Source organism: Gymnodraco acuticeps, unplaced genomic scaffold, assembly GCF_902827175.1.
Source record: "Gymnodraco acuticeps unplaced genomic scaffold, fGymAcu1.1, whole genome shotgun sequence".
Classification (NCBI taxonomy): Eukaryota; Metazoa; Chordata; class Actinopteri; order Perciformes; family Bathydraconidae; genus Gymnodraco; species Gymnodraco acuticeps.
The window spans coordinates 4,857,747-4,876,352 of NW_022989985.1; the positions used below are offsets into that span (position 1 = coordinate 4,857,747).

At 41.1% G+C, this 18,606-nt stretch overlaps 1 protein-coding gene across 1 annotated transcript in view; it reads left to right on the forward strand.

Annotated features, from left to right (window-relative positions):
- The first annotated feature begins 800 nt into the window (after positions 1–800).
- Positions 801–18,606, forward strand: part of kiaa0825 (KIAA0825 ortholog) — a 99,791-nt gene continuing 81,985 nt past the window's right edge. Inside the window, 6 exon segments of the mRNA XM_034212705.1 lie at positions 801–1,176; positions 4,788–4,940; positions 11,964–12,123; positions 12,494–12,676; positions 13,228–13,404; positions 13,573–13,897. Coding sequence (XP_034068596.1) covers positions 4,810–4,940; positions 11,964–12,123; positions 12,494–12,676; positions 13,228–13,404; positions 13,573–13,897 — 976 coding nt within the window. The 5' untranslated portion in view covers positions 801–1,176; positions 4,788–4,809.

Here is an 18,606-nt window from a genome sequence, read left to right on the forward strand (position 1 = left end):
CTATTGGAATAAACACGAAGGGGAGCAATTGTATAATCCAATCTACATTTAAAAAGACACTTGATTTGTTTGGAAATTGAATTTGACTAACCTAGTTAATGTATAGTTCCAGAACAGGTTAACGTTACTTGCATTCAACCAAATCAATATGGGTCTACTAACACTTTAGGCGATATGCACTTACATAATGTTGGCTTTAACAACACACAGTCTGAGACTAAATGATCAAATATATACATGAACAATCTTTGTGCATTAACTAGCACTTTATTCTCTGTTGTCATCAAAACATCTGACTGTTCGTCTACCTTTCCTCATACCACCGATCATAACATGAGTCCTCCAAGTTACGCAGAGGCGCGCCAAAACCGACATCCACTAACGTGAGCAGTGTTTAGTACAAGGCTGCTTCTGCCAAATACATGTATAACTTCGCGAACAAACATATATGACGACTTTGTTCATCAGTATTAATAACAGCTCTGCAATATGTGTTAAATCCCTCAGGCTAGATCACCCGCCCAAACGCATTTGTTGACAGCTTCACGGCATACGTATGGGAGGGGAGGCTAATCATATAGTAGTACATATTACAGGCATAAGAAACATTAAAACGACTATATATTGGAATTAAAAGACGTAAAACACTATAGAGATTAGCTACTTTCACATAAATGTTACCTACTGCTAGCACAATCACGTATATTTCTGCCATTAAACAAGTACCCCCCCCTCTTATTTAGTTGGCTTCTTCCGTGAAGCGGAAGTTTTCATGCAGCTACTTCCGGGTTGTTGTCACGGACGCTTTCTGTCCCCGGAAATAACGGCAATATCTGGATATCATACAGCACTTATTGACTATTGGTGATGGTTGATTGATCGATAATAATAACAACGTGATTCTGACAGAGAGCCTGCTTATGAAACCGTAGAGCTGTTTACGAAAACTGCTTAATTAACGTTCCGTGACAGCGAGATAAGCTACCATCACAGTAACCATATCAACCTAACGTTACGTGGTGGCATATTTGCTGTTTAAGTGTTTTGGTATACTGCTTTTTTAAAGCTACATATGGCTTTCGTAACATAAATGTGGCAGCAAATGAGGCTGTCCATATTCCTGTGTGTGATGGATTAGCATTTAAACGAGAGACAAATAAAAGGAGCTTTTGAAAGGTAAGAAACCGTTACCCAAATGAAAGGCTACACGTGCATGATGTAACACTGAACCACTATGTTTATGTGACATGTGAATCCAGCACATTTAAAAAAAGATACAGATGACCTGACAAAGTTAGCAAGTACAGTGGCAATTCTTTGTTATGCTGATACCGACTGCCTTATCTGTGACACATGGTCAAATACTACAAGTCGGTAATGTTTAAAATCCACTGATCAGCATTTAAAGTGACAGTCTGAGGTATCTCTCTAATTGATGTGTTGCTTACATCTACAAACAGATGCTATTTCTTAACACCAGGCTATAGAAGAGACAACTATTATAATATAATATCATTAAAGGAGCTTTATTTTCAAGCCATGACTTGTTTTTGATAAATAGTTAACATTCATCTTAAATGTCCGGTTAGGATGTATTAGAACGAAATCTAAAATGAAAATTGTAAATAAGCAATCTGTATGTAAAAAACCACCTGTATGTAAATTGTAAATAAGCCATCTGTATGTCAAATATGTCTTATATGTCTTAAATGACATGATGAATTGGAAATGGGGGACCCTGATGTAAACAAGACGAAAGTCTTTCTCTGGTCTGCATCCCCTTAACAATTGTATGTTTTGAGCTGTACTGTACTGTACCCAATATACAAGCTGTTAATACACTTTTCAATCAATCAATCAATCAATAACTATGAAGTGTGATGCTTTTCAGCTTTTCGGTCCATTGTATTATTTAAAAATGAATCACATTTTGGTTTGAAGCTGTTTTTAAAAAAAATGACAACAATTTGAAACCCCTTATTTTATTGTGTGGTCACAGAGATCTTTTTTCTGACTATGGATGCAATGAAAAGCAAGTAAAAGTCAAGAGCTCCACTCTCACTTGTTGCTTACACCTCTCAACTTATACAATATGTGTGATTGCACCACCAAAAATACTCAAAATACTGTTATAATATTCAAGTGTACCAAATGAGAATTAAATGAGAATATAATGCATTTTAAGCCCTTGTGATAAAAGGATTGAGATGAAAAAGGCATTTGAAATATTATATATATGCACATTAAATACCTTTGGGTTTTAGACCATTGGTTAAAAAGACAATAATTTAAGCAATTTAACTTAGGGTCTGTTATATTCACTATTTTAACTATTATCTGGCATTGTACAAACTAAATGATTGCACACTATGGGCTATAAGATTAATTGATAATATAAATAGTTGTCTGTGCATCCATATTGGACATATTCATCTTTCCAGCTTAGAATGTATTGATATAGTTAATTTGTACCTAACTGCAGTTATTAAATACAACCATTGAAACTTTCATGTTTATGTCAGTTCTCCTCCGGTAAATGAATGTTTAGTAAATGATTTAAGCTACACAATATGAGCTGCTCCAGTGTAACAATATTGTCTGGTTTTTCAATATTTGTAATTGACTCATTGCTCAGGGTACTTTAATACTGTTGAATGATGATGATTATTACAGAGAAAACAGCAATGACAAGTAATATCATGATTAAGTCATGTATTATTCATCCCCTCAGTGTAGGCTAATCACATGGGCATTTGTTATTATATTGCTAGTTGTTTCACCGCAATTTCTGAACAGTCTTACACAACATATTTCACGAAGATATGGTGTAGACATATTTCCCTATAGTAAAGGAAAACAATTGATCAATATATCTGAAAATGAGTAGTGCCTATTAAATTGACCAGAACTATCACTATATCAGGAGGGATGAAACTAAAGCCCATATAAGGAATTATTGTTAAAAAGAAAATCAGTCAAATGCAGTGCGCTGTAGTGGGACTATGTGGTTGCACAGCAACAGTGAAGCCATGCTCCCCCCTGAGAGTGCATTAGATAGTTCTCCCCAGTATTGTGATCTTAGAATATGCACCTATTTCATGTATCATGTTTCCTTTACTGCAGACTGTTAGGTAAAAGGTACGCTCTTTAAAATAGTGTTGACTTGACATGCTCTAAGTGGCTTTAAAGCGACGGCCTGGGGGACATGCTGCTAAATATTTCAGGACAAACTCATTACTGTAAATGGGCATCAGCAAGATAGATAGATAGGAGAGTGATGTGTGTGTGTGTAAGTGTTTCCCCTGATCTAATAGCTGTGGAGTGGATGTCTGAGGCAGGCAGCGTCTCAGTGCCTGGCCCAGTTGTCCCTGTTGCAAGACTGTGAAACACACAGGGGCTCTTTCAACATCTGCTTTGTAAAGAGCTAATGACAAGACGATGGAGACCGGATGATTTAAAGTATATTACTAATGAGGCCCTGTGTGCTGCTTGGAGAATCCTAACACGCTCACTTACTGTACATGTACACACTTATGCTCAAGTTAACAGATGATATGTTGGCGGACCAGGAGGTAGACACCCAGCAGACCTACATTCAGAACTCCTGTCCATCTGTGAGTCTGTCTCTGATAGGTGTGCGGTGTTGTAGACAACACACACACAAACAAAGGGTATTCACAATAACATTCACCCACTTACACTGTATGGCTTAGCCCAAATAATTACAATGTTGAATATCTAATCCATGGATTTAAAATGGTATTCATTTTCAGAAATGGCTGAATAAAGACCCCTACTCAGACAGTGGCACAGAGGGAGTGTGTTGATGAGGGGAAACAGTAAGAGAGAAGAAGAGGGAGAAATAATAAAGGACAAGCTTAACTGGTGTGGCTGTCAGCGGAGGAAAATAATATTTGTCCAGCTGGACAGGCCTCCCTTTGTGCAGGCTAAATGAATGTTGAGCTTCCTGTCTGCCCTGTCAGGGAGAGTGGCACAGACTGTATGCAGCAGTGTAGGAGCGGAGTGTGGGGAGCTGTTTGGAGTTTGACAGGGATTATTAAAATCAGAGCAGATGACGAGGAAGGGGCGAGAGGCGGAGTGTGAGAAAGCCAAATTGACACAGACACTCTCCATTACCTTCCACTTGACTCGCGTTGATGACAATGTTGATATGAGACCCAGCAACGCAACACTGGTGTGGGATTGGCTGTTAGCATGAGCGTTAAGCACCACAGAATGGGGGGGGTTGCCCACAGTTGTGGCAGAGACGTAAGATGAGTTGTTTATTTAAAGCCTCGACTGAAGAGCACCTCACCTCATTGTTTATTTATTTGGTCTATTTTTTGTGTTGCTTTGTTAACTCACTGTAGTGTCAGTAGGTGGAAATGGTTAGAGACTGAGGCAATGCATTTTGATCAGGGGTCCTCCAAATGCAAATCATTGTTTGAGGAAAGAGGAGGGGAACTGGAAGAAACCATTTTCATTGATGATAAGCTTCCTTTTGTTTCAGGTGCAATTGATTTGTGCCTCCTAATAAGACTCCTGTTGAGGAGATTTCAAATTATTATACTCCTGACTATCTGTGTGTGTGTGTGTGTTCAGTTTCTTGACAGACAGCTGTGATAATACAATACTCCACATCTCTGTTATTTGGTGTCAGCCTAAATTGTTGATTTAATCCTGACACCAGTGCTGTCTTTCTCATTATTTTGCTTTATGAACAGACACATGTCATGTGGAGTGTTTCTAATGTTATACAGTATGGCCGTCTCTCTTTCTCTCTCTAGTTCCTTTTCCCTGCAGAGCAGCATGGAGTGGCCGGGGGATTTCCCTGAAGACCATGCCTTTGTTGATCTGCTGGTTCCAGGGGTTTCCAGTGAGCTGGACTTTGAGCAGCTCCTAAAAGACACAGAGGAGAAACTCAATCTCAATGCCAACAGGTCAGTTAGAGAAGCAAAAGCATTGACTTAATATGCCCTCTTGATCCTTTTGAGCTACAATTAGACTATAGTGTTTTAAATGTATAGTTTTACTACTTTCTTTGACCTACACTTGACCCCTAATTACTTTTACATCTCTTTAGGAATTTACTGTTTATAATGTCAAAGCCAGATTGATATTAGGTACTGGCAAAAGAACAACAGCAAGTGGAGTGCAATATAATGTGCAATTCAGTATGTGAAAATACACTTACACAATGAAAACGTATATAAATGTTAAACAGTACCTTTGACAAAACATAGTTCCAGCTTCATGATTTTATTCCTTAGCAAAATGGTTACGTCTGTGGAACTGTTTGTTTATTCTTTGAATGTTTTAAAAGCTGACTTTGTTCTGACATTAACAAGAATCAATTTAAAGAGATGAGCAACCTGCATGACCGGTAATATAGTGCCAGCAATATGAGCTGCGTCGCTAGGTAGTAACATGAAATCTAAATCAAAAGCTGAATATTTTGGACTGTTTTAATTTCTCTTTCGCTCTCTTCCAATCCATAAAAGTTAAATCATGTTGAGCTCCTGAATGAAGAGGTCTAATTTAACAAGTAAACCACGTGGGACAAAAAACGTGAATGCCCGCTATCAAAAATATTAAACATTTTAAAATAGGATTTGTTAGAAACCCCCTCATTTTATTGTCTGGTTTCCTTAGTTGGGATTAAAGGATTTTTACAAACCGTCTAACACAACTATCAGAAATCTGCTGGAGAATAAAAACACTGATTTCCTGACCCTATAAAGATGGCTAACAGGCCATTTACATGATATGAATCACAAAGACCACAAAGTGTAGGCAATGTGAAGGATTAACAGTACAACATCTTTGATAAAGCTGTATGTTTTTGTATATGAAATATAGAAATCAAATACAACAATCTGAATACAACTGACTCTAAAATAAATAAATCACACTCCACAGCTGAAGAGCCTGCATTGGTTCATACAGTACATACAGCAGGACATAAAGAGAAATCTGGCCAGTTACAGGTAACTGTAGGTGTGCACTAACCATTCAATAGCAGTAAAGCCTTCATCTAATTTGTTCTGGTTTCATCTGTGCTTGTAAATGTTTCTGTTCCTCTAGTTGAGATGTATTTTTTTTTTATTATTGAAAGTCATTAAGAGTCCATAATCACACTTTACAATGGTTTTCCAGTGTTCCTGAAATGTGTGGTATAGACTTTAATAACAAAAAGAAAAAGAAGAATTGTTCTCAGTTGTTCAATTAAATGATATGCAATGGAATACAATACAGTTTACTCAAATTAGATTTGTTTCCTTTGGTGCACTGTTAAAGAGGACTGAAATATAGATGATTGTCTATGACCCAGACGGGAAAAGTTGGAGAGCCCAAATAGACTGCTAAAGAGAGAGACATGGGGGTGGGAGAAAAAGAGAAATCTATATTTCAGGTCTTTTATCGTTTGTGGCGTTGTGAGGCTGAGGGCAGATGATGAAGGACAGGCTAAATGTAGCAAGTGAACAAAGCCTCACTCTGGTACCATTAGTGGCTGGGACTCATGGGTTCCTCACGCTCTCTCTTTCTCTCTGTCTCCCTCTGTCTCCCTCCCCGTCTCTCTCTCTTTCTTTCCTTCCTCCTTCTAAATGGGAACATAATAATTGAAGATTCCACATCTTGAAATGAAAACCCTTGGGTAGGTAATTCAAGGCTTATTACAGAAGGCCAGGCCATTTTTCTGCTTTCTAAGCATTAAAGGGTTATTTTGTGTTCCTGCAGATGGGAGTGGGATAACCATTATGAGAACAAAGCATCCGGATAATGGAGAATGGGGCTAAAAATAAGGCAATCCTCCTCTCGCTGTGGGGGACCACTGGTCAGTGTCTGTCAGGCTTCAGCTAACTTCCTCCCAGACTACTTCAGGAAAGCCCTTTCACCGTCAGGACACATCCAGGCAAAGTCTTGCAGGGCCTCTTTTTCGCCTCAACCAGGGTGGGCTGTAGACACACACACACACACACACACACACACACACACACACACACACACACACACACACACACACACACACACACACACAGCTCACTCACCTGATGCCTAATCGACTCATCAGTGTCTGGGACAAATTACGGAAGTGGAGCAGAGGAAAGGGAAACCGAGAGATGGAGGAGACAGTGCTGCCTACACCCGTGAAGGACTCCAACCTGTTTGTGGGTCAAAGTGACTGGCCTGCTCCCAGTTCTCAGATGTCACAGATTTGCCTAAGAGCTGCACCCTAATTGAAAGAGATTAAGATAGGCTGACAACGGAGCTGGATCCCCCAAATTGAAACGCTGTAATCCATTAGTTTTCATCAGATGGGAGAGTGCTGCAGTTCAGGGTCGGGTGGGGAGTGGGGCGGTGGTCTACCAGGAAAAGACCTCTAATGAAGTGTCAGCACAAGCCTGGAGACTGCAGACAGGCCTATAGTTTCTCACTCGTAAGGCAAATGGCTCTCACTAGTTGCCTGCCAATCTTGATCAGGATACAATATCAATACTTGATTCTCTGTGTGTGTAATGCTTCTGATAACCAGGATTTAGCATATGTGTGCAAGCTGTTGGAGTTGAAAGCCTGCCACAGCAAATATCGTGCAAGGTTCCTTTCAATGAACAAAACATACTGATCCGTGGTCCTTGCAGTATGTAGTTGATTTTGTGTTTAGCTGTGCGTGACACGTGTGTTAGGTTAGTATATCAGCTGTATCAGTTCTCCGGTATCATTGGCCGGGCTGGGGGGTTGAGGGCTGAGGGCACTAAGTGGGCGACAGGCTGGGCCAGGACGGGATCAGTTTTCAGCCTGTTCATTCAAGCCCATTCACTGCTTTGCCTTTGCAGAATGGGGCCCTTTGATGGAGGAGATATTTAGTTCTCAGGCGGCTGGTTTGGCACTGACTGGAGCTGGGGCTTATTTGAAAGAGATCTTCCTGCCCCCGTTGCCTCTAACCCCCCCCCACCTCCTGTAGGCGAGCGGAGCGCGACAGACAGACAGCCCCACAGCAGCCCACCCACACTAAATTAATTCTGACAAGGAACTTAAGATAACGTCAAAGCGCTGACTAATCGCGGGATTGGGTTTCTGTAAGTCAGGGAGCTGTGAAATGTGCCATCATATCTAATAAAAGACCTCCGGTTGTTCCCTTTTTCTCTCAGCGGTGGTGAAGGTTGGGGGTGTGCAGCTGTGGTGTCGACTGTCTAGCTATACAGCTCTGAAAAACAATTAGATTTCACTTCAGCAGTGAAAGTGCAAGTGTGTGTGTGTGATGGTGTGTGTGTTATCTCGGGTATGATGATTGACATGTTTGTCAAGAGGCCTAAAGAATCCTTTCCTCCCAGTTTCCTCTACCTTTTTTCTCATTCTCTGGGTCTTTTGTTGAGTTCTGCTCCCGCGTTCTTTGCCATTACAGGTTTGTCCATTGTCGTCTTTACTGTGGTAGTTGAATGGTTTTATTTTCTGTGACTGCTCTGTTTTCTACCCATTTCTACCTTCCTATTCTCTCAATCTCATTCTGTCTCTTTCCTCGGCGTCTGAGCTGCTGGCAGTGAAAGTCATCAGGTTTGGAGCTAATCCTGCCAAGTTGATTAGGCTGCAGGTAGCTTTTACACCGGCGGGCAAAAGGTCGCAACATTGAAGAGAGCTGGATGGACTTCTTGACACAGACCATCCACATTGACTTTATAACTTACAGCACCAGGCCCTAAGGAGGGGTAATTGAAAGGCGAGAGTAAGGAAAAGAAAATTAGGAAAGTAAGAGTTTAGAGGAGAGAGAAAAGAAAAAGGGGAAATAGAGAGAAAAACTGTGGAGGCAAAGCTTGAGAATGTATCTGAAGGGGCAAGCGCTGTTGCTGTAGCCATTAGAGAACATTGTTTTGTTGAGTGAAGGCAAAGGTGAGATGATGAAAAGTGTAACTAGAGAATGAAGTCCAGAAGCCATTCTGCTTCCTGTCTTATGGCTTTATATAGGTTTCAAGTCAACAATATATTGAGTTCACATATGTTGAAATTGGGTCTCTGAGACTGCTCTAAAACCTCACGGGGTCCCAGGCTGTAAAGGTGGATGTCCTAGGTTTCTTCATTTTAAATTAAAAACCTCTACTTACGTTTGCTTTTAATGAACTTCAGAGAGTCGGTAAAAAGTGAGCTATACAGATGGAAGCCCATTTGAAACCTGCTGTCAATGTGAAGTCCGGGGGTTGAGCCCAGAAAGAACATCCATGTTTATGACCTGCTATAAACACACATACAGTGCTCCGTGCTGCCATTAAATTGATAGCACGGTTTCACTATAAGACATGACATATGACAGAAATCTATCTTAAAAATTGGATTTAGGTGGTTTGTTGCTTTTGCATTTTTTCTGAAATGTATATCTTCTTTCTTTATATTTTTCCTGCCTTTTGTGATTTGAAAAAAAGAAAAGAAAAGTGAAATGTTGTTATGTACTGTATCCAGAAGTATTTTTCCTCAGAAAGTAATTGCTATATTCTCCTTAGAGAGAGCAAAGTCAGAGGTCATACAAACAAACCAGAATATTAACAGTCCTTTTGTGTTGTTTAAAGTGGTGTCTATTCATTTTACACACACTGCCGTTAGCAATCCTGAGCCATGCTGGTAATGCTTTGACCTCGCTGAAGCTGTGTTTTACAGATAGTGAGCTTTGGGCAAGCATAGTTAAAATGTGTTGCACTCCTACAGTCTGTCACAAAAAAAGGCAGTATATTTTCTGTACAACTATTGTACCAGAAAAAAGGAGTAACATGCACCGTAATACAGAAAGACACGGACAAACAGGGTTAGGTGACAAAACAGTTCTGCACTTTTGTAGCTTGTGTAGCCTGGCATCAAATCATTCCAAACAAAAAGAAACACCCACCTTATAACCAAGAGTGTCCTTTCTGTCAGTAAGTGTGTTCCAGGAGAATAAAGTGAGATGCATCATAAGGCCTGCCTAAAGAAGAAGAGAAAGAGGAAAATATACTAAAAGCGAGAAAGAACTAAAGCATTAGGCAGTGTTCAACCGGTTTGTAACAGTCTATAACATTTTATCCCCTTGCGTTTTTCCCCTCTGAAACGAAAGTGTGTCAGTTTGAACGGTTATTTAATGTGTTGCCATTGTAAGACATCTGGATGCGTTCATGGCCCAGGAGCAGGCAGGAGGCAGTTTATAGACCTTCGCTAGAAAATGTGATGGGCTGTCTGAGATAGCACTTTGGCTCTTTGTCATATATGCTTAAACACACACACATTCATACACACAATTGTGTTAGACAAGATTCAACCAATTAATACTCTCATTATCTATCGATTATATATTTGATTATGATAGAGACGTCTCATTTCAAGTTTGCAGAGACCAAAGTGAAGTGTTAAAACACCCCTTTTACCATTATTTGATTATCTACCTATTATACACACATGCATTTCCAAACATTTGGACTACCTATGATGCAAATATCTTTTCAATTTACACACGGCATCTATTGCACGTCTGTCCGTCCTGGGAGAGGGATCCCTCCTCTGTTGCTCTCCCTGAGGTTTCTCCCATTTTTCCCTTTAAACTGTGGGTTTTCTTCGGAAGTTTTTCCTTGTACGATGTGAGGGTCTAAGGACAGAAGGTGTCGTATTGTCATACTGATATTCTGTACAAACTGTAAAGTCCACTGAGACAAATGTAACATTTGTGATATTGGGCTATATAAATAAACATTGATTGATTGATTGATTGATTGATTGATTGATTGATTGATCTGAATTCATTCATAGAGTTATATTTCTTTTTGTAATTGATTTTTGTAGTTCAACACATCAAGTCGGTTTAATAATAATATCAACCTTACTTTTACTTTATGCACACACAAAATCCAGCAAAAAAACACACACAAACAGAATAGCATCAATCACAATCACAACACCATAACATGTTTAATTATGCAGGTGTGTAGGCCTGGTAAGCTCGCACACACACACACACACACACACACACACACACACACACACACACACACACACACACACACACACACATATACACATATTCTTACATACCCAAATATATATGCATTGATTTGCATGGAAATGACTTAACATGTTGAGCCCAAAAATGTCATTTCTAATCTGATGTCATATTATAGGGGGAACGGAATAGATGATGCAGTCTGTTCAAATCAAAAGAGCAGTGTGTGTTGGTGTGTGTGTCAAGGGGAAGAGTAAGACATGAGAAGGCAGGGAGCGTGTGCCTCAGATGCCTGCCGATGCCTGTAACACCATTTCGCACCAGATGCTTAGCACACACTCACACACTGATATATCGATGTCTGTGTTCATTACTGTTGATGCTTCTGTATCTGTCTTCTCACGGACACTGAATGAGAGTGAGGGAGAGCCACACGTGATGATATGGTCTCTGTATGTCTGTTATGTGGCTGCTTGTGTGTATTGTTCTTGTTTGTTTGTGCTGCAGCAGCAGTCTCTTCATTTATGCTTGAATGACTAGGGTGTACTTAATCTCTTAAAAGGAGAGCCTCCTTTCAAAATAAAGAAACTGTCCTAGCAGATCTTGACAGTCAAACAATCAAATCGCGCCTGGGTAAGGGAAGAGTTTAGATTAACAGGAACATGTTTGCTGCGTGCTAGTAAACATGTCATGTAGGAGCAAATCAGATGGAGAAGCTCTAATCCAAACTTTTCAAAGCAGATACATTTTTAACAAGGCATATTGTTCGAAATGTTACTGATATTAGACATAAAACCCCTAAAATGTCATATTTCTGCATATTGTACTCCTTTCTGTTGGCAGAATTAAACATCAGCGGCAACAATTACACAATGTGTGGGGGGTACTTTCCGCTCAATTTCCTAAGTTAACATTTATTTTTCTGAGTGCTTTTCTCTTTAACTCTGAGCTTGGTAATTGTTCCATAGTCCCAAGCTTTCAGACTCACACAATGTGTCTCCATTTCCCTCAGCATTGAACAGCAGCTAAAGGAGCTCCAGGCCAAAATGGGAGAATCCCAGGAGCGTCCGCCGAGCCCTTCAGAGTGCCTGCAGTGGTTCAACCTCAGAGCCAACAGTTTCAGGCCTGTTCCCACAGGACATCAAGACCTCATGGACTTCTTCAGAGCTTTGGTAATACATCAGGGTGATGATGACACTAAGTGATGAGGATGATCATAGTAATAGCACTATTCACTTTTAAAGGTTTGACAGAAAATAAAATGGTACATATATTCTAAAATGAGAAATCTACAAGACTGAAAACCAATGTGTTCATGTCGATCATAATGATCAATCAATCTGAACTTGTCTGGCAGGGTATCCTCGGTTTCCCACTTAATTGTACAGACTTTCTGTCATTAATAACAGACCTGCCGATCAACTGCTAGCTTAATATTAACAAGACCTTTAGATCTAAGAGAAGGCGGCCCTAGATTTGACTGCAAAATAACTTTTGTATTTGCATTCATGTTTCGACATATTTTCCCTCTGTTCCCCTCAGATACAGTACCTGAGGTCTGAAGAGGAGGGGAAAGAGGAAGTGACTCTTCAGCTGCTGCTGAATCTGTCTTCCCAGTGTGGTGTCTGCTTTCCATGTACCCCTTCTTCTTCCTCCTCATCCTCCTCTCTGCCGGCCGCCTCCATCCACTTGGTTCATACAGTCAGAGATGACACTTCATTGGAGGTAATTTGGCGTACAATTTTGTAGTTGAATGATATTCAATTAGGGAATTGATCACTTACAGGACAGGTTCACATTTGTATGCTGTCTCCAATCAATACTAACATTGAAAGCATTATTGGAATTGTTTCTGCTCTTTATACCGGCCACAGAGTAATACATTTTTTAGAAGGATTTTGATGATAGTAATAGGGAACAAAATATATAGTCTGTTAATTCTGTGGAAAAATGCATTCACAAGTTCAGCTAAGGCTTATATAAGTATTCAGAGTTAAATCAAATAGGTATCTTCCAAAGTTGGAATGAATGATTAATCAATGATTAAAGCACATACATGGTCAAACACAAATCTATCTCTGAATCCAATATGTGTTTTAGTAGACTAGAATAAACACTTGAATAAACACTTACGTACCTGCTAATGTTTGCTCTTTTGTAAACTTGAGTAACAGAACTGTTCACTGCAAAACATTTTCACTAAGATACTCTCTCATTTGTTGCTGTTTATTATCAGGGTGTTTTACACTTTTGGTTCAATTCACTATTTCTTTAAGATCCAGGAAGCCTGGGATGACGTGCGGCTCCAGCTGCGCCGCCACCTGCTGGAAAGGCTGTCTGCACGCAGCCCAGATCACCAAGGACCAAGAAATATGTCCGTCCCTGAGCGGCTCCACTGTCTGCAACAGCTGTTCTTTCTTTACCCTGAGTCTGAGGCCCTCACATATTACCAGGTTCAAAGAAATTGTAGATATAGATTATTCTAAATAATAATATTGATATTTTCTATACGTATTACATTTGTGTTTAAACCTATATTTGACACATTTGCTTTACCAATATGATACAATAGTTTACCAATGATTTAACAGTGATATATATATATTTTTTTACTGATGCAGAGCCTGAGAAGCCAATCAGTGCTGGCTCTTCTGCACTCCACCCTGAGCTCTAGCCCAGGCGATGAGGCCGGCTTTGACAGACTGGCTGAAGGTTTCCGCTCTGTGGTCCCAGCTCTGACCCAGGCCCTCACAGAGGAGATCCATGTCCTTTCAAGACTAGCAGAACCGCACACCATCCTGGGTTTCCTTAATGCGGCCTACCTCAGCATTGTGACCCAAGCACTGGCCTCGCTGATGGAGAGAGAATCTGAGACGGCCCTGAGGGACAACACCTCGCTCACTAGCAAGATAAAGAAATATTCCGCCAGGTCGCGGGCAACTGTAGGTCTGTGTAAATACTCTTTATATTTTAATTTCTCTTCCTCCTGCTTCGAGTCCTGAGTGGTTAGTGGTTTGTTCTGCCTTTTTTCCTCTCCTCTCTGTTCGTATTGTTACACTATTTAAAGCTGTCTTCCTCCCTCCCTTTTCTATTACTTTTTTTACTGCAGTGTGTCGTGATCTCAACCAGAGCCAAGGCCTCTGTATCTGTTTGTCAATAACTACTGTTTCTATGTCGCCTTCCACATCTACTTTTTGAGAGAAGAGCCTGCTTCTCAGGTCCAAGGCTTTTAAAAAAAACGACAACTTCAAATCACTATTTACCAATTTATCTGTGACTGTGATGAGCCCTTCTCCCAAAAGAGTTCCGAGCAAAATACGAGGTATGTCTTTGTGTGTCACACCATTAATTCACCTATCCACCTTGAACTTACAGCAAGGCACTCAGAACTGCGCCATTTTAGGTAAAGGTTTGAATTGTGTTGATAAACAAAATCAACAAGGGCAGAGCAGCAACAGCAACCCCTTCATGCTTTTGTATGACCTTAAAGTGAAGAAGGGAAATGTATTAATCTTAACCTTCCTCTTACTTTTGAGCAACAAAACAGCCAAGAAAGAGTTGGTGCAGGAGTAAGCGCAAGGTTCAACATTCTATTGACCTTGTCACGCAGGGGGATAGATATTTGAGAGAAATAACTATTGTGAAGTATTTTAATGTTTGTGACTAATGCAGAATGTGTCACTGTCCCCGAACAGGCAGTGAAGTTATTCACTGAGACAAGAGTAAAGACCTTCACATGCAGTGACACTTTTGATTCTTAATTCCCCGAATTCTCTTTGTTTGTTTCATATTGGCCTATTTACGGCTTGCTGAGGGCAAAGACTCACAATCAAAAAAATGTAAAGTGTATGAGCCATTGTTTACTTTTTCAAAAATGGTGCACATGTCAGCTTCCCTGCGGAACGGGGAGACGAGTGCTTTTACATCTGCCATTCTTCGATAAACACCACCAGCCTTGCGTCTTTGTATCCCTCCCTTTCTCCATCTATCTCTCTTTCCATCTCCCTCTCTGGTTTTTACTTTCCCTCTCCTTAAATGTGAGATGAGAGGAGGCAGCCAGGATAATTGGCCATGCGTCAGTTGGGCTGTTTGATCACGTAACACGGCGGAGGCTACACACCTACGTGCCGCTCAACAAACCGTCAAATGTAGCACCGGAGGCAGAACATGGCTCCAAAGGGAGCGGGGGACCCGTGCTGTGTAATGATGGTAAAATGGAGCAGTTTTGCCTGTGCTGGTTTTATGTGTGTGTGTTGGCGTGTGTGTGCGTGTGTGTATGTGTGTGTGTTTGTTTGACTATCAGCTGCAACACCGCTTTGAGGGCTACAACTGGGATTACATTTTGTGTTGTTCATGTTTTACGCCCCCCCCCCCCCCAAAAAAAAAGAGCTCAAGAACCAACATATCCACCACCCTAACGCCCATGGCTTCTTAAGAGCCAAAGCTTGAACATTAATGCATAATCTGCTTTCACACTTTACTGACTATACTGTATGCTACGCCCATAATTGTCAAGACAATTATGACAGTGGTGAAATAAAAGTGATTCTATTTCCATAAGCATCCTATGACTCCTTAGATCTCCCCCTCCTTCCCTGCTGTGTTATTGTTTATTTCTGCAGTAGAGGCAGGCGGTAGGTATATTTTTGATAAGAGCCATGCCTGGGAGACTGTGCCGGCTCCCAGGGGAGAGGCGCTCTCTGTAGCATCAGCCACTGTCAAACCACTGAACCATTTAACAGCGTTCACGGCGAGATCTGCCTCCTCTTTTAACCCCACCGACTCAAAGGCAGACTCTGACATTGTACCTCGACAGATGTGAAGGATCTCAGCCCTTTTTTTTGTTCATCTGCCCCCCCCCCCCCCCCCCCCCTTTTTTTTCTTTTCCTCAATCTCTCCAGCGTCCACTTTTTTCCCTCCCCTTCTTTTCTTGTCTTTTCCCATTTTCCTGTAGTTTTCCGAGTGTAATGGGGTGAGCAGTGAGACTGGGGAGTGTGCTAGACAGGTTGGCTGGTCAGGAACAATACAAGCTTTAAACCTTACTAACACACCTCACTGAGTCTGCAGGGGAGTGGGTGGGTCAAATATGTGTGTGTGTGTCTCTGTGTGTTTTTGTGTGGGCGTGTGTGTCCCGAATAGCGAAAATAAAGAAAAATACTGTATCTTACATTTTTCAGTGCCCTTTGCTCGACAGTGTTATATTAGGATAAAGGTTAATGGTAATCAGTTACAGTTCTCATACTTTTAAGCAATCATCCAAATGTTATAACTTGATACTGATTTTCTACGATTAACCATGGAGGCAATTACACACTTTTTTGTTCAACAATATAGCTTAATGCTTCTGAAACTAGTGAGGAGAATATAGCCTTTGGAAATGTTTTTTACCTCTTTCCTGATGTGTGTGTGTGTGTGTGTGTGTGTGTGTGTGTGTGGGGCTATGTGTCGTCATGTGTCTTTTCAATCACCTTTGAGGATGTCATGTGAACATGTCTGCCCATCTGTTTGTTTGTGTGTGTGTGTGTGTGTGTGTGTGTGTGTGTGTGTGTGTGTGTGTGTCTGTGTGTGTGTGTATTTGCACTAATTGCAGCCTTACTTAGAAAATGGTGTGATCAAAAGTCATTTAATCCCTCCCTTTTAAAAATGCATCATTAAATTACCATATGGCATCAGTAATGTTCATATGAATAGGAGATCTGTGTGTTGTTGGACATCAAAAGCTTTCATTCCAATTTCTCTGCATACACACATTCAATGTATTCCCTAACAATCGACCACAGGGGTGAAGATGAGGTTGTGAAGTTCTGTTTAAACTCTGTAACGCCATTCTGGTTGTGCTGATTTGAATTTTACTACTACTAATTTCCTCATATGAAGGTTGACAGCTCCCTATAGATAAAAAAAATTGAGTTAGAAACATGTATAGCAAGCACATTCACCCCTATTGCACCCTCTCCATCTTCGCCCTTTCTGGCTCTCTGAACTATTTCCTAGTGAAAGCACAGCATCCTATTCAGCAGGGAGAGAGGTTCTGTAGTGACGCGAGATAGCTGTGCTGAGGCTCTGACTGGCATTGGAGGTGCTTGTGGGGATTGAGGCTGCTTGGGAATGGCGTTAGTTCATATTTATTAAGAGCAGCTTCCCACTAGATCCTATCTCTGCCTGAGTTTATACACAGTCTGCCAGGAACGTGCATCAGCATGCTGCCATGTAATTATGGGCTATGTAGTTGGTTTCTGTCTGTGTACATGGACATGTGTGATTGCGTGATGCTTTCCAGTCTCTGAACGATTGGTTTTCATGAAGCTCTCTTCCTGTCCTTGTTGACAATGAGAGTCTTCTGTAAGGAACCACACAGAGCAAGTTGTTGTTTTCTATGTTAGGCTTGTGTTAATGTGTTTCAGTGTACATTTTCTCTAAATCATGGCACAAAATCGTATAAAATATGTTTTGTGGCCCTTGAGAATGTGTATTATGCTTGCCATCCCTCTACCCCCCATTTCCTCCGAGTGGACACAATGGCTTTTGTGTATCACTCTTGAAAAGCTCAAGGATATGAACATTTTCCTGGCAGCTTCTATTGAGGAAGTACAGACAAAAATGGCTTGCTTATTGAGAGCAGCCAGCACTTCGTGTTGAAGAGTCAGTGTGATTCACCAAGGGGTTGAAAACAATAATGCAAACAAGGGCACTGAACAAGTGGGTTTTAATGGAATGCTCCCATCAAGACAATACATTCTTCATGTTCTTTGTCTAGGCAGCTCTGCGAATCTTAACCCCTATCTCACTGTCTGTAGAATATTCACAAAAAATAATCAGACACAACGTAAACAATAATAAACATAAAGCATAGAAAAGTTAGCACTGCTTCACTGTCACAACTGAACACACCACCATCACTACTGCACCTCCTTCCTCGCAAGGAAACTTAATTGAGATATCAAATATGGCTACTTTCCCCTTATGGGAAGGGCAGGTGACCCCTGCTGTGGCCTGGTTGGACAGCACCCAGGGAAAGGGCCGCGAGAGACCAGGGCTTGTGTTCAAGTATGTGTGTGTGCATGTGTCAGTGTTTATTGGGGAGTCGCAGCAGGAGACTTCCCATAATAATGCTGTCTGAGTGAGCATTGGGCCGCAACTGACGAAGAGGACCCCAGCTGTCACAGGGCCTAGCGGGGGGCTACAGTGGAACACACACACACACCACACACACACACACACACACACACACACACACACACACACACACACACACACACACACACACACACACACACACGCACACCACACACACACACACACACACAGATGAACCCCAATGCACCTGCAACCCTGCCTGACACACAATGAACACACAAAACAGCATGGATACACAGAGAACACAAGCACAAAACGAAACACACAGAAGTGTTTCAGAGCCGTATCATTGCACCCCAAGTGCAGAGCCCCATGTGAAGAGGTGCAAAAATACAGAAATGCTCAAGATGGTAAACATATACAGTAAGGATTCAAGGAGAAAGAAGAGCCCACTACTGTGGGAGAGACTTTCAGGAGAGTTGTGTTGCACTTTGTTGCTGCTTGCATGCCTGTATCACAACTTCTTTAACCGTTTGAATTGTGTGTAAATTGTTGAGTATTGAGTATAGACAACTAAG